The sequence below is a fragment of the Falco peregrinus genome, chromosome 2 (assembly GCF_023634155.1).
Source record: "Falco peregrinus isolate bFalPer1 chromosome 2, bFalPer1.pri, whole genome shotgun sequence".
Lineage (NCBI taxonomy): Eukaryota > Metazoa > Chordata > Aves > Falconiformes > Falconidae > Falco > Falco peregrinus.
The window spans coordinates 84,984,762-84,999,876 of NC_073722.1; the positions used below are offsets into that span (position 1 = coordinate 84,984,762).

General features: G+C 38.5%; 1 protein-coding gene across 15 annotated transcripts in view; it reads left to right on the top strand.

Moving 5' to 3' along the window:
* EP400 (E1A binding protein p400) overlaps positions 1–15,115 on the top strand; it is a 49,636-nt gene that overhangs the window by 17,964 nt on the left and 16,557 nt on the right. For 10 of the 15 annotated variants that reach the window (XM_055796153.1, XM_055796155.1, XM_055796157.1 and 7 more), the window contains 17 exons: positions 738–931; positions 1,124–1,301; positions 1,857–1,993; positions 2,371–2,540; positions 3,011–3,185; positions 3,600–3,736; positions 4,374–4,560; positions 5,531–5,697; positions 6,850–7,004; positions 7,526–7,762; positions 8,841–9,005; positions 9,843–10,010; positions 12,014–12,105; positions 12,885–13,183; positions 13,910–14,112; positions 14,214–14,383; positions 14,599–14,795. In XM_055796153.1, the coding sequence (XP_055652128.1) occupies positions 738–931; positions 1,124–1,301; positions 1,857–1,993; positions 2,371–2,540; positions 3,011–3,185; positions 3,600–3,736; positions 4,374–4,560; positions 5,531–5,697; positions 6,850–7,004; positions 7,526–7,762; positions 8,841–9,005; positions 9,843–10,010; positions 12,014–12,105; positions 12,885–13,183; positions 13,910–14,112; positions 14,214–14,383; positions 14,599–14,795 (3,031 nt within the window). The remainder of the gene's footprint in view (positions 1–737; positions 932–1,123; positions 1,302–1,856; positions 1,994–2,370; positions 2,541–3,010; positions 3,186–3,599; positions 3,737–4,373; positions 4,561–5,530; positions 5,698–6,849; positions 7,005–7,525; positions 7,763–8,840; positions 9,006–9,842; positions 10,011–12,013; positions 12,106–12,884; positions 13,184–13,909; positions 14,113–14,213; positions 14,384–14,598; positions 14,796–15,115) is intronic. The other 5 variants (XM_055796163.1, XM_055796164.1, XM_055796166.1 and 2 more) reach the window with 2 other exon arrangements.

Genomic DNA, 15,115 nt, shown 5'->3' on the forward strand with positions numbered 1-15,115 from the left:
GTTTAGAAGAAGTTGTGTTGACTTACAAGGAGAAGTTGATTGACTCTTCAGGTCTCTGTTAAAAGACATTTTATACTAAGGTAAAACAAATATTGAATGAATCACATTTAAAATGTTTTTTATTTTTTAAGTGAAGAAGAATGTGGTATACAAGAATGAATAGAAAGTACAGTGGCTTTCTCACTAAGTGGAATGATCATGAGAAAAAATTAGATTTATTCCTGTTATTACTAAATATGTTTGTTTAATGGTCTGTGAAGTTGTTTTTTCCCCCCCATTTCTCAGTTTATGAAAAGAAGGTAGTGTTTGTCTGTCTTAAAAGTCAATGTGTGAGATTCTTAGGAACAAATAGCCATAGAAGAGCCTCTCTGCACTGAATTAAACAGCACACTTCATAGCTAGCTATTATTACACAGTTGCCATCTGTGCTGTACTAATGTGATGACAGAATTACATATTTGAAAATAGGTTTTGAGTAGTATGGGAGGACCTCCCTAGAAGTTCTGAAAAGATAATGGTCATGATAACCTAGCTAGTGTGAATGTCCAGAACATGTGTGTGATCCTGAGCTTAAGCTATTGTCATTTTAGCTTGACTAGCCTGAAAACCATAGAACTGTTTTTAGAAAAGTTAGCTGCCGCCTTTTAGACCCCTGTCTGGATTCTAGGTATCACAGTTCCTTTGTGTAACTGCCACTTACATTTATTTTAAATGCCAGTGTAATTTTTCTCTCGTAGAAATGGAAGACCATATCTCTGATAGGGAAAGTCCTCAGAAAGAAGTGGTCCTGATAGACTCCCTTCTCAGCATTGACCAGTACAAGGGTATAGACAGGTCAAGTCCTCCAAAGAAGCATATGCGAGACATAGCAGAAGTTGCTGCCGCAGCAGAAATGCTGTTACCTAAAGGCAGCTCTAGGATAACAACAGCGGTAAGACTCCCTATTTTCTGCTACTGTGTGTGCTTACTTTTACATAAATAATGCTTTTTTCACAATTTCACAGATTTTAGCAACAGATTGCAATAAATGTTTTCTAGTTATTGAACTATAGAACGGTTATGCTTTATGACATGCTCCATGAAATTAACTCAGAAAAAAGGTATCAAATCATTCATATTACAGGTAAAATACAATACTCCATCGCTTCTATATGGGCCTCTCAGAGAGTATCAGAAGATTGGGCTGGACTGGCTGGCAAAGCTGTACAGGAAGAATCTAAACGGCATTCTGGCAGATGAGGCTGGGCTTGGAAAAACAGTACAAATTATCGCCTTTTTTGCCCACTTGGCTTGTAATGAAGGTAAATTCATTTGCCTAACATTTTTAGACGGGTACTGGTCCAGCATTATCTTTGTTAATTGTAGCCTAAGATCACATGTTTTTCTCTTCAACATTTTTTTTCTAGGTGACAAAACTTTTCTGAAGCGTAGTTTATTAGTATAAAAAAGCCTTACAAATTGTTTAGTGACCATATGGCCACAGATAGGTAAATTTGAGGAGTATATGCGAACAATTGGACAAGTATGTTTTGTATATCATCTCAGGTGTTAACAATAGTATTGTTGTACTGAGGATGGTTTAAGATTATAAGTAAGGCAAAGCTTGTTGTGGAGGTAGTATCTCTTATTCAAGCAGTTGATGTAATTGAGAGAAAAATAGGTAGTAGGTGCACAAAGGGTACTTGAGTTCTGAAAAATAATAAAGAATAGATTAGTCATTAAAATACTTGTTACTGGATTTCACTTCTAACGATGAATTTAGCGCACTGCACTTAAAAAGTCAGGGGAGAACATAAGCCACATGAATTGTCAGGATTCTCTTTCTGCTGTTAACTGCCGTGTTTCCCCTTCTGTAGGTAATTGGGGCCCTCACCTTGTTGTTGTACGGAGCTGTAACATACTGAAATGGGAGCTGGAATTGAAACGCTGGTGCCCGGGGTTGAAAATACTGCTCTACTTTGGCAGCCAAAGGGAACTTAGGGCAAAAAGACAGGTAATGACTGTATTTTGCAACTCTTACACTGTTGTATTTAGCATTTTAGATGGCAAGACCTTTAACTTACCTGTATGTTCCTTACACCCTGATGGGGTATTAGGGCTTTTTAATGCTACGAGTTGGTTTACAAAGAGATTCACACCTAATGATTCTAGATTTTCAAAGGTATTTTTGTAGCTCCTTGGTATTGAGCAATATGAGCACTATTTAACCTGCTTTCTGAATTGACTATAGTTTGAAGACCAAGTCCAAGACTGTTTTTTAGAATGCTTTTGTTCATAGCATCTTTCTGTCCTTAGTGAAGAAACAGCTGGTTGTAAGATACTTGAGAGTTCTGCCTTAGCTTTTCTGTCTCATCGTCTCCTTTTCTGTAGGAATGGGCAGAACCCAACAGCTTCAATGTGTGCATCACTTCCTACAAACAGCTGTTCAAAGGCCACCCAGCATTTATGAAAATGCGATGGAAATACTTGGTAGTAGATGAGATGCAACAAATAAAGAACATGACTGAGAAACACTGGGAGGCACTTTTCAGTCTCCGCAGGTATGGAGCAGAGAATTGTTTTCCTGCTGGCAGTGGGGTTTTGTCTTTTTGTGTCACACCGTTTTCTTCTTCACAGAAAACTCTTAAAAAACCTTGATTTGCTCTGCCCAAATTCCTGTGCAACATGCCTGTACAGAGGTGCCTTTAGCTGAAACAATCAGGATTCAGAGACATGTTCTGGATCTTTTTGCCACTGTCATAACACTGTAACTCTTCTTTGCTGGTACTCTGCTCCCAGACAGATCCCCTTGTATGTTCTGATACTCTGCAATGAGGAAGCTAGTTTGGTAGTATATTCAGAATTAAAAAGATAATTTTTCCTGGATTTAATTTTATTAGCATGACTTATTTCTTCTGTGTATCTGACAAACCTAAAACTACAGTAAATGGTGTTTGAATATTGGTGTCCTTTTCATAATGATACTAGCTAAACGCTGTATTGGTTAAAAATCTTCTCTTCTTATTGACAGCCAGCATCGTTTGCTTCTGATAGACACTCCTCTGCATAACACGCTGATGGAGTTGTGGACCATGGTACATTTTCTGATTCCGGGAATTTCCAGACCTTATTTAGATTTTCCAGTAAAAGCAGCTAATGAGGAGAACCAGGATTATTGCCATAAACTGGTCATCAGGTTACACAGAGTATGTTGTCTTTTTTTCTCATCTGTCCTACTACAGTAGTTAAGCTGTTTGGGGGGGTGGGGGGTGGGGAAGGGGAAGAAATGAAAAGATGTGGTTCAACTCAAAATTCCTGGCCTTCCTTAATACTTTATTCAGTTCAGACAGAAAGTCCTGCTGAAAGCAAGGATTTCTGCTACCAGAATAGTATGGGGATTTCTTTTTAAAAATAATACAAGGCTCAGATTTTGAAGCATAACATGCAGAAATTAAAGAACAAATTAATGCCTATACAACTGTGTGCATAGCAGTATGATTATATATGGCATATGAGGTTTATCACGTCAAATATGTTAGGTGTGAATAGGTTTAGCTTCCTCTTGTAAACTGCATCTTTGAAGTGAGAATTTTTTCCCCCTCAATTACGCAATGTTTCAGATGATTCAGCCATTTATTTTGCGAAGATCAAAGAGAGATGTTGAAAAGCAGCTAACAAAGAAATACGAACATGTGCTAAAGTGTCGTCTTTCTAGTCGACAAAAAGCTATGTATGAAGATGTCATATTACAACCAGGGTAAGGAGTTAAAACAGTAAATAAAAAATGCTGTTATCTTTGGTACTTAAGCGAGATGATAAATGATTGTCATGGTTGGAAGTGTTTTAGTGTTCTGTTGAATTTTTCCTTTATGACCAGTGAAAAGAGTATGATTACGTTGTAAACTAAAATTGCTGGCAAGTGATGATGTGGGCCTAATGAAAAACATACATTTACCTCTGGAAATTAAAAATCAAGTTGTAAGGGTCAGCTTTGCACCTATTTTGTTTTAAAATTTGTCTAATGAGTGGCTCTTCGTTTCTTAAAGTCCAGGGTGTTTCTTCTCACACCCACCCTTTTCCCTGTGCTGTGATATCGGGTGGTTATTGATAGATGCAGAGATGGAACAGAAAAGAAAGGAATCCAGTAGAGGATAGGGACCTGGTTAGGTCATATTTGACTGTAAGGTAGCACTGGTCCTTAAGTTTCATGTTTCCAAATTTACATTTGGTACAGTGTTACTTAAAATGCTCTAGAAAGACCCAGGTAAAATCAAAGCTTGTTTTAAGACTTTTGCAAGACATACTACATTGCATGTTCTCACCCTGCTTATTTAGGGACATCTCCATAAAAGCTGTACTTAAATCAATGTATTTCTGTATAAATTATTTGGTAGAACACAAGAAGCCCTCAAAAGTGGACACTTCATCAGTGTTCTGCATGTCCTGATGCAGCTGCAACGGATTTGTAATCACCCTGATCTGATAAACCCCCGGCTTTCAAGTACCTCTTACGTATCAGAAACACTGGAATACAGAACTGCATCTCTGGTACTGAGTGCCCTAGAAAGGGATATTTGGAAGGTGGGTAGAAAAGTCAACTTTTTTTTCCTCTCTTACTGCCCTTGTAGAATGTCAGTACTTAATATTGTTTTCTTATACACATTGTAAGTGTACCTGGAGTTTATAAATAGAAGGAATTCACTATTCCATAACTGTGCCTACCAGGTGCGTACTTGCTGCATCTCTTTTTTTGTAATAGTAGTTTGAGCTTTTCAAGTGGCTTGTAATCAGTAATTTTTCGTTAACTACTTGGTCAAAGAGAAATGAGCTTTGATTTCATTGTACTTCTGTTTGCAGGAGTCTTGCAACACTGAAACCACTCTGGGTAGTGCAGTGCTTATTTATGGCATTCAGTAATTTTCTTTCTGCTTTCAGTACCTAAAGGAGAGCAAAACTTCCTCTTTTTCACATAAAAGTAAATGCTGATTCAATGACTTAAGTCAGTATGCTTCTGTCACTCCATTTGAATACTGCTATTTGTGTTACCACTAAAGAAGTAATCCCCATTTTGAGGTAATCATAGGAAATAATTGCAGTAGAGAGAAGTATGAATAATGGAGTGGGCAAGATGATCTTTTTGGTTATTATTGGTATCCTTCATATTTTTCTACTCCTAAATTATATGCAAGCCTTTATTGTTTGGCATTTGAGCTCGATAATCAACAAACGCCTAAGAGTTCTACTTAATTCTTTGGCAGTTGTGGTGTATGATGAATTGTTAGATGTGCCTTGCTTTGAATTCTGTAACTGGCTAATGATTTCAAGTCCTTTTCTTTGTTGCTGATGCTTAAAATGGGACTATCGGTTTAAGATATATTTCCAAAGTTTCTAGACAGTTTTGGCTAATAATTAATAGTTTACTTTTTAAACTTCTGGCACTTATTTCAAGTTGAAAAGCAAAATATAGAAAGTGAATTCAGTATAGAACATAGAGAGGACTTAACTGTTTGGGTCATCACATAAAATAAACCTGATTTTACAATGTTCCTAGGAATCAGACCTGTCTCTCTTTGATCTCATTGGAATGGAAAACAAAATGACTCATTATGAAGCACAAATGTTGCCAAAACAAAAGGTTACTAGAAAGTTGATTGAAGAAATCTACAGCTCCCCTCCGCCACCGGCTAGGCCCAACCCAGTGAAACTCAAACCAAGCAGGTATGTACAACTACCCTCCTTTTAAGACAGAAGTGCAGGAGGAATATATAGCTTTGTTGTTACGTGTACAGAGTTCTGTCTGCATCTTTGGTAATGTGATTCACAGAAAACCTCAGGCTTGACTTTGTATTTTATTATTCTGTTGCTTTCTTGTTTACCCTTGAAAATAGGGAATCTATTTTAATAGTTTAAGGTGTACAATTCCACTTCAGGTTTTTTTTTTAATAATTTCCCATAGTTTTTATTTCACCAGCAGATGAATTTTATTCTTGGGGTCCTTGTTTATGGCAAATGAGTGTCGTTGTTTTGCAAAATGAACATGGAGATGATTCTTCAAGAGTAAACTGGACTTGCAGTGTTATAAGGGACATAGGAAGTTTTATAGCAGTAAATCTTTTAAGAGCATTTATCTCCTAGTGAAATAGTGATTTCAGAGTAACGTGAAATGTTTTTTCTGGTGCAGAGGAGCTGCTTGATGACCTGCTGGCATGTTGATGGCTCTCTGAAAATGATAGGAGCGTCCCATTCTTTTTCCAGATACTGGGCTAGACTCTTTAAGCTGTTTGCTGTCATTTTGGTGCATCCTGCATAAACTGGATGCACAGCAATGGAAGCTTTCTTCTTTCTTGGACTTAGCAAAACAGCTTTTGTTGGGGTCTGCAATGGGTTTGCAGATGAGTTAGTTGACTTCAAAGACTTAGCCGTGTACCTTTAAGACAGCCACAAACATGTCAGGTATGTGAACAGGATGTGAAGAACCGGAACTTAGAACTGCAGCGTACGGGCACCTACAGCTACGGCAAATAGCAAGCAAGAAGGACACAAAAACATACCAGGGTCTGACACCTGTACTGTCTAAGATATATAAGTAATTTGTATAAACAATAAAGGCCATTTTGTCATTTTGCCCGAACCCAGCCACGCACACATAGTATGTTTTCAGTCCGCCTCAACCTGCGTCACCACAGGCTTTGTAGCATGTCTATGCATGAACTTTGCTGAAGTGATGGGTCTTGGCAGCTTCAGCCATTTGCGATAGAAAGATTAGCATCTGATGTGATTGGTTTATACTTTCCTCTGGTGATAGAAATTATTTTTAAAGGCTAAAACTGCTATCTTCCTGTAGGCTTTAACTTTTCATATTCTTTTCAGGTTGTTTCAACCTGTTCAGTACGGTCAGAAACCTGAGGGCAGGACTGTAGTTTTCCCAAGCACTCAAGTACAGCGCACGGTGACCACAGCGACAGTGACTCAGCAGGGACAGGTCCGAGGAAGATCACCCATATCTACGGTGTCTTCCAGTCAAGGTAAGGGAGCTGGTGCTAGGCTGGTTACCCGAACCTCTGTGTAGGCGGATAACAGCCAGCCTGTTAATAGAACTCCTTTTCCCTCCAGCTTAATCGTCTAGAATACTAATGGCTTAAAAATACCAACAGACTAATTGCCAGTAAATTGCCCGGCTAGTTTCTACAGTATGATCTGCTGGTATAATGCAAAACTAAGCTTTATGTAACCTAAGTGTTAGCTTGCGGAGTAAATATGGCACAGTTGGTATTTAAACCTCGATCGCGGGTAATGTTCTGTCAAAGACAGGGATGTACGGTCCTATTGTGTATTTATTTAACCTTTTATCGATGCTTTCCAAATCTGTAATGCTGTAAAGTAGGCTGGAGTAAGAGGCGTGGCTAAAAATCCCAGTCTGTAAGGACAAACTGTTCCTGTAGCTGTTTTAATATCCTGTTGGAAGGTTTCTTTTTAATGCAGGTTGTTTAAAAGAGTGGAGTTAAAACCTCTAACAGCTTGCACAAACAACCCTTATTGATTGCAGCCGCAGCAGCACAGTTTCAGACAACTCAGGCTTCCACCAGTGCTCCAAGACACCAGCCCGCAGCGACCTTCACCACAGCAACTAGCACAGCCCACCCTGTGAAACCGCGGGGCCAGACGCCCGCGCAGGCGCAGCCGCTGGGCCAGGCCCAGCCGCAGGCCCCCCCGCACCCCGTCCAACAGAGTGTGCTGCCTCAGAGGCTGGTACTCACCTCCCAGGCCCAGGCACGGTTGCCTAGTAAGTGGCCTCCCCTTTCAAGGTTTCTCCCACCTTTGTACTACAACGAGGTTAAGTTACTAGGCACCCTAAAATGTGTACAGAATCGTTGTTTTTTTTTCACTCTTCTGATTAGCCTTGCTCAGTACGTTGTTTATGACCAAGGAAAATCGAAAATTGGATAAGAAACAATAGAATTGCTGTGGACATACATTAGCGGTGTCAACTTAATCTCCTGTTTCTGCATGTTTCTTCTGCTGGCAAGACTTCCTTCAGACCAAATGTTTTAGCTCTGTCCTAATTATTCCTTTCATGTTAAACACTAATCCATCTGCTAAAGGCCTCTCTCGCAGAGAGGAGTGTCGCAACTGTTAGGCAGAGAAAAGCGATGAGGCTTTGCTTCAAGGTTGTATGTGCACTGCCTATTAGCATGTGTATAGAGTACTGAGCATTGATGTATTAATTTTATCTCTGGGGTAACGTACTGCCTTTACAAAAGCTAAATTTTCACACCGATATTTTCTCAATATCCTAAAGCGTAATGCCTAAATGCCTCTAACCTTTCTACATTTAAATTACAAAAAGCTTGGTCCTTGCCACTTTAAAGCTTTTTGGTTTGTCTAAGTGCAGATCACTGAATGTAAATCATGTCTCATCAGCAAATTTCAGGCCATTTCAAACATGTATTTACAGTGCCACAGGTGTGAACATTTTTGCCTCTTCCTTAAACCTTCCTTCCTGCTCTTGAAAAGGCAGTGAGAATCACTTTGATGTCTATACTCGTTCTGTTACAAAGTGTCACATGAGTTTTCAGGTAGCTCTTAACTTTTTTGCTAATGAAAGTGGTAACTTCTAAAATGTTGATGTTCTTAACCTTTAAACAATCAGCTTTTTTCCAGTTTGTCCAACAAATACAGAAAGCAATACCTGCTTAACTTCTGTATGACACTTTTGATGCACTAAGTGTAATTATGCATGGAAGGCGCTTCAGCACCAGTGTACTAACCAAAACTTAGAATTGTGAATATTGAACAACCTGCCTCCCACTTTGTTGTGTGTTTTTTTTTTTTTTTTTAATGCCTGTTTCCCTCCTTAACAGGTGGTGAGGTAGTAAAAATAGCTCAGCTGGCTTCTATAGCAGGAGCACAAGGCAGGATCACTCAGCCAGAGACCCCTGTAACACTGCAGTTCCAAGGGAACAAGTTCACTTTATCACATAGTCAACTTCGCCAGCTCACTGCGGGGCAGCCCTTGCAGTTACAAGGTACTTGTTAAGGGAGTTTTCTGTTATTTAAGAGTGCTCATGTTTTGATATGGGCAGCGTGTTCCGTGTTGTTATACGTGAAGGAGGTTTCTCCATCCCCACTGCTCGTGCTGTTCTGTTCTACCTGTTCTCAGTGTGAGACAGGGGTAATAAGGTAGCTCTGTTTTGAAATATAAATACCTATCAAATGAAAGACATGGTTACTTTCTTTTTCTGTATTGTTTCAAGATTTTATTACTTTTTTTCACATTTTTTTCACATTTGTTTTCACATATGTACAATACAGCTAAAGTAAGGTGAGGCAGTATTTCAGATGCACTCCCTGATAGGCAGAAACAGACAAAACTGAGGATGTTTTTTGTTTGTTCTGAAATGGTGTAAATAAAACTTCAGGATTGGTGTACCTCTGAATTTTGGCTCAGGTATTACCCTGACCTGAATACTCTACTGACAGTATGTTTTGCCCCCAAATGTCCCTTGCTGGTGGTGTGTGTGTTGCCAAATTCAGGAGGACGTGGAAATCGTGACAAAATAGAGGGAATGCTAAGTGAGGACTTTTTTGGTTTGGCTTCATCTGAATTCCGTATAAAATACCTGGATTTAGAATGATAACTTTACAATGTGAAATACCTCTGTAACTATGAAGACTTGGGTGTTTCCCTCCTGCCAGATATTAGGGAACTTTAAATCAGATTGACGTAACAAACTTGTCTGGGAAAATTTAACACAGTTTGACACCATAATGATCAGTTTGTAACAGTAGTATCTTTTGCTAGAGAATACTAGTTATTCTTTCCTGCTCTGTCCAACTTCATTTTTTAAAAACTTCCCTTGCAGGAAGTGTTCTTCAGATTGTATCAGCACCTGGTCAGCAGTATTTGAGACCTCAGGGCCCAGTAGTCATGCAGACGGTTTCCCAAGCAGGAACTGTTCAGAACGCTCTGAATGCTTTAGGAAACCAGCATCAAGCAGGTGTCCCCACTTCCACAGCAGTCACGCAGCAAGGTAGGTTTTCTAGCCTGAAGAATTGTCTCTATCTAAACATTCAATTACTAAAATAACTTTGGTATGTAACTCCAAATTGTTGTAGACTTTAATTCTGTAAGGTGAGTTCAGCAGGAGGAAAACTGAGGCAAATCCTTCTGATTTGTGCATGAGGTGTACTGGAATTTTAGATAATTTTTTAGTACAAACTTGGGAGAGCTTGAAACTGAATTCAATGTATAGAATTTTTTTACCAGTTGGGTCTTAGGTCAGATTTTTGTGGGAAGAAGTGAGCTTGAAATACTTTGTTATTTTTTGACAGGAAAGATCGGGGAGATTATTTCTTATACTGACAGAATGTCCCACAGTTTTCTCCATTTTTCCACATTGATTTTGCTCTTATCTAATTTTCTTTACTTCTCTGTCTAATCAAGTACTTTTCCCTTTCCTTCTGCAAGTACTGCCTAGGCTTTTGGTGCCTTGCTGCAAATGTGATCAGTTCCTTGCTTACAACCACAATCAAGATGTTGATCAAAAACCAATACAGAAATTGCTGTCTAGGATGCATTTACAACAGAACAGCAGATTGTTAAATGATGATAAATGCAATGCTAGGAATTCATTCTGTGGAAATAGCCATCTGCTATACTTTTCTCTGGATATAAACCATTCCCTCAAAACAGACTATTTACTGCTCCTTTTTGATGTATTAATGTGCCCTTGAAGTTCCTATTTTGACTTTCTGAAGAGTAAACATCTCATCATAAAAAGGGGAGAGGGAGCTTCAACAGCCTCCTGGTTCTTGAGAGGTAAAGGATTTCTGTCATAGTTTGGAAGATCTGTGGCTCAAATGTTTCACCCTCCAGCTCTGATTACATTCAGGTGCTCCTGATATGGCCACAGTTCAGGATGAAAATAGATGTAAGATTTCTACAAAACCTCATGCATCTTACTAATCTCATGATGGTAAAAAGAGAGCTCCATTAAAAGCAATAATAACTGAAGTACTGTTTCCAATTGATAAAAGAAAACTATTATTTTTGCTGTTCATCTTTGGAGGAAGATGTAAAGCATATTGAAAATACTTATTTTGGCTTTTTGAATTTTGGATAAAATGCCAAATAAATTCCATTGCTTTGCGTGATTGTAAACTAATTGCTGGGCTCTTGCATAGCTGTGTAGTGTAATTGGATTTATGGTGGCTGTCTGTATGAGCTTGTTTATAATTAGAATGCAGAAAGGCAAAGCTTAAACGTCTGTACCCCTTGGAGTCTATTATTCTTAATGTAAGGGCTGGCACCTGCTGGATAACTTGAATGCAGTTCTTCGGGGGTGCATTGACTTGCCTCCAAGTACGGTTTCAGTGACTAGTGGAGGGTTGTGCTACTTTTCTAGAACAAATAATCAGTGCTGCTGAGCGATGCATTCTGGCTGGGGTAGGAACCTATATATCCTGTCAAGAGAGTGACTGCTGCACAGTTAGGCTGCTAGTACGTGAATGGTATTACTGTTTTTTCGATTAGTTTACTTGAGTGTAATGTTCTTACAGTTTAGTTAGCTGTCTGGGAAAACATCTGTGAGTGGTTGAATTCGCAAGAATGCTTCTGTGAGATTCCATCATACAGTTTCATCAGTTTGTAGATACACTGAATTCATGTGTCTTCTGAAAAATCTTAAATTATTTGTTTAAGACAAATTAGAACAATCTTTTCCTGATTTAGAGTGCAGTTTCTAAATGTTAATACCTATTGCCCTATACATGACATTTTGAATGCAGCAGGTCTTTGTGCAAAGTAAAAGTAAAATTCCATTGGTTTATCTTGGATTTTTGTGAAAATGTTGGTGTAAATGTCAGATGTATGTTGTGTAACAAAGTACAGATTTGCAATACTAAGTGGACATTTAGACTAAAAAATTGTCTGCAATTATGATGTGTTACAGCTATGAAATGTCTACTTACTGAAAATAATAAATGAAACCAGTCTTCAGAAGAATAAATATGTAAACACAAGGTTTATCCTCAGTTTGTATTCCAGGTAGAACTGCAGTTACTAATTTGTCATCTGGTGACATGGGATCAGCATTAAAACCAGCACCTACACTTGGACAATCGCAGGTACTTAATTTTTATTTTCTTACGGAAACACAACTTTTTAGGATTGATACTAAATCCGTGTAATAGTTGGAAGTTATAATTTACAAAGCTGGCATAAATTAGGAACTGAGATGATTACAGAGTAGGTAAACCCCCCAAATTTTGTTAGTGTTTAGACAGATCCGATGTATTTTCATCTGTAATCCGTAGTTTAAAATAAATTCTGTTGTATATAAGAGCTAACAGCTTGCTTGTGCTGTGGATAGCAGCAGGTTCTTGTAACCGTAATATATTGTAGTTATGTAGTAATGCATAAATAACAGAATCATAAGATTTTCTGTGTTTTGAACACAAAGGCAGTTGGGCAAGTTTTAGTAGATTTATAATCTTAACAAATTTTTAGATAAGACAACTCAAGCAACCTATAAAGCATAGGGAAACATCAAGTATATGTTAAACTGTGCAAGAACCTGCACCTTGTCAATATTGATTGAAAGGTCTCAGATATGAATGATTTATTTTTATTTCCAAAACTATGAAAATATACTTTTAAAAAAGGAAGAAGACACTAAACCAAGATAGAATTGACTCTTTAATATGAATTGAATTTAGGTATAGTGTTCAAATTTTATCTGAAATTTACACCTTTTGTGATTTGTCTAAGTAGTTGCTATAATCTAGGATGTCGGTGCTATAAAGCACACAGTACTCTGATCCCGATAGCTTCATTATAAAGAAACTCAGATTTCTAAGTGATTGTGATGAGCAGCAAATGTTTTGTTTAACTTTTCTTGGTGAAGGAAACATACGAAGAAAAGAGCCGGCTTTTGAAGGAGCGCCTGGACAGAATATTTTCTGGCAATGAGCGCCGTTGTTCACGGGCCCCGATGTATGGCAGAGACTTGCTGAGTGTTTGTTCTTTGGCTGGTGGAAGGAGGCCCTCTCAGCCGTCTTCCCATGAAATCAACAGTTGGAGGTGGGCTGGCTTTGTGAACTGTTGCCTTTCTTCAAGTGCCTCTGGAGGCCCAAGTAACCCCTTGCAAGAAATGATCCTGACTTTGGTTCAGCAACAAGAATCTCTGAAGGATGTTGTTAACAGGTAACGTGTGACTGCCTTGTAAGTCTTTGCCACATTTAGTTATTTTTAAACACTCCTTTTCAAAAAAGCTTCTGTTCACGAGCTTGTTAGATTCAGACTGATTTATTTAGCAGTAAATGATGTGCAGTATGAACATAAAAAGTAACAGTCACTTCTGTTTCTTTTAGGATCTTCTTAATAAGAGTTTTCAGTGCTCATTCCTAATATTTCAAGCCCAAAATCAGCTGACCATACTTCAGCTTACATTGTTATGCTTTGGATTTACTTCTGATTTATACCTTTTGGACCCAACTAATAAGACACAGAGATATAGGCAAAAGGTAGTTTGGTTAAACCTGATGTTTAGTGGACTTTGTGCAGAGCAATAACTGCAGTATTCTGGAAACATGAAATGCAACTGGAAGAACTCGAACTTTTTTGAGTTGCTTTTACTAAGTTTGGTATGATGGGTGTTTTCTTGTGTTTGAGCTCCAGTGACTGAATACAGTGGTCACAGTGCAAAAACCTTAACAGAAGCTATCATCAAAGCAGACAAAAAAAACCCCAAAAAGCAAAGGGAGATAGAGAATATTAACACTTTGAAGGCGTGCAGTGTTTACTGTGTCACTTTGTTAAAGTAGTTGGGTAATAGTGTGAAGGTTGTCAGGCTTAAAATTATTGCTGCAGATGATAATTTTGTGTGTAACTTTTTAAACTGGTATTCCCTTGTTTTGATGCTTTTCACAGGGCTCTCTTCGTGTTGCCAGCTGCAGTTGCTGCTCCTCCATGTTTGTATGTGGCAAATCCTCCCCCCTCATATAGTCACAGACTGAAACTCCTTAAGCACAGTCTTAGGCAGAAGGCAGCTCCGCACTTGCATCAGTTGCAACAGATTACAACTCCTCACTTGCTGCAGTTCCCTGACCTCCGGCTGGTGCAGTATGACTCAGGTAAAGGAGGACATTTGGGGATAATACTTCAGTAATTTCCTGCTGCACAGGAATGGGATTTCTGTATAAAAACATTATTGGTTTTTGTCTTTGAAATATAGGAAAATTAGAAGCTCTTGCTGTCTTGCTTCAGAAGTTGAAATCTGAAGGGCGCCGTGTGCTGATTTTGTCACAGATGATTCTGATGTTGGACATACTGGAATTGTTCCTGAATTTCCATTTCCTCACATTTGTGAGGATTGATGAATATGCTAACCATGAACAACGGCAGGTAAGTCTGCCCTAACAGTTGTCCACTGGTACAGCAATATGTGCTGCTCAGGCTTTTATGCGCTACAGCAGGGGAAGGAAATTTGCCTTGTTCCTTACTTGTTTTGACACACCTAACTTGTTTTTGTCTGGTTTTTGTTAGGCTGTAGTGAATTTGGTTTGGTATTTTTATCTTGGTGTGTGGTTTATTTACTCCTTGCTGATTTGTTTCTGTAGGAGCTGATGAAAATTTTCAACAGAGACAAGCGCATCTTCTGTGCCATCCTTTCCTCTCACAGTCGTTCCACTGGAGTCAGTCTTGTTGAGGCAGACACTGTTGTGTTCTACGACAACGATCTAAACCCAGTGATGGATGCAAAAGCTCAGGAATGGTGTGACAGAATTGGGAGATGTAAAGATATCCATATATACAGGTGATGGTTACAGATCCAACTGCTCTTTAACATGCTTTAATGTAAGGTTAATCCAGAAGGTGCTACTCTATGATCTGAAATAAAGTGGAAACTGCTGAAAACTTCATCTCACTTCAATAAAAAGGTGCCAGGTTATCATATGAAAATGTATTCTGTCTTAACACCAGATGTAATGAATGAATTATACCTGCATGGGGTTTTTTATGTTAGTTTACATGGGGTTTTTTTAAGTGAGATGTTTTTTGATTTTTTTTCTATTTTATTTTATTTCTAAGTTATACTAATTGTTAAAAGAAAGCTTGTAAGTAGAGGTGGTAGCA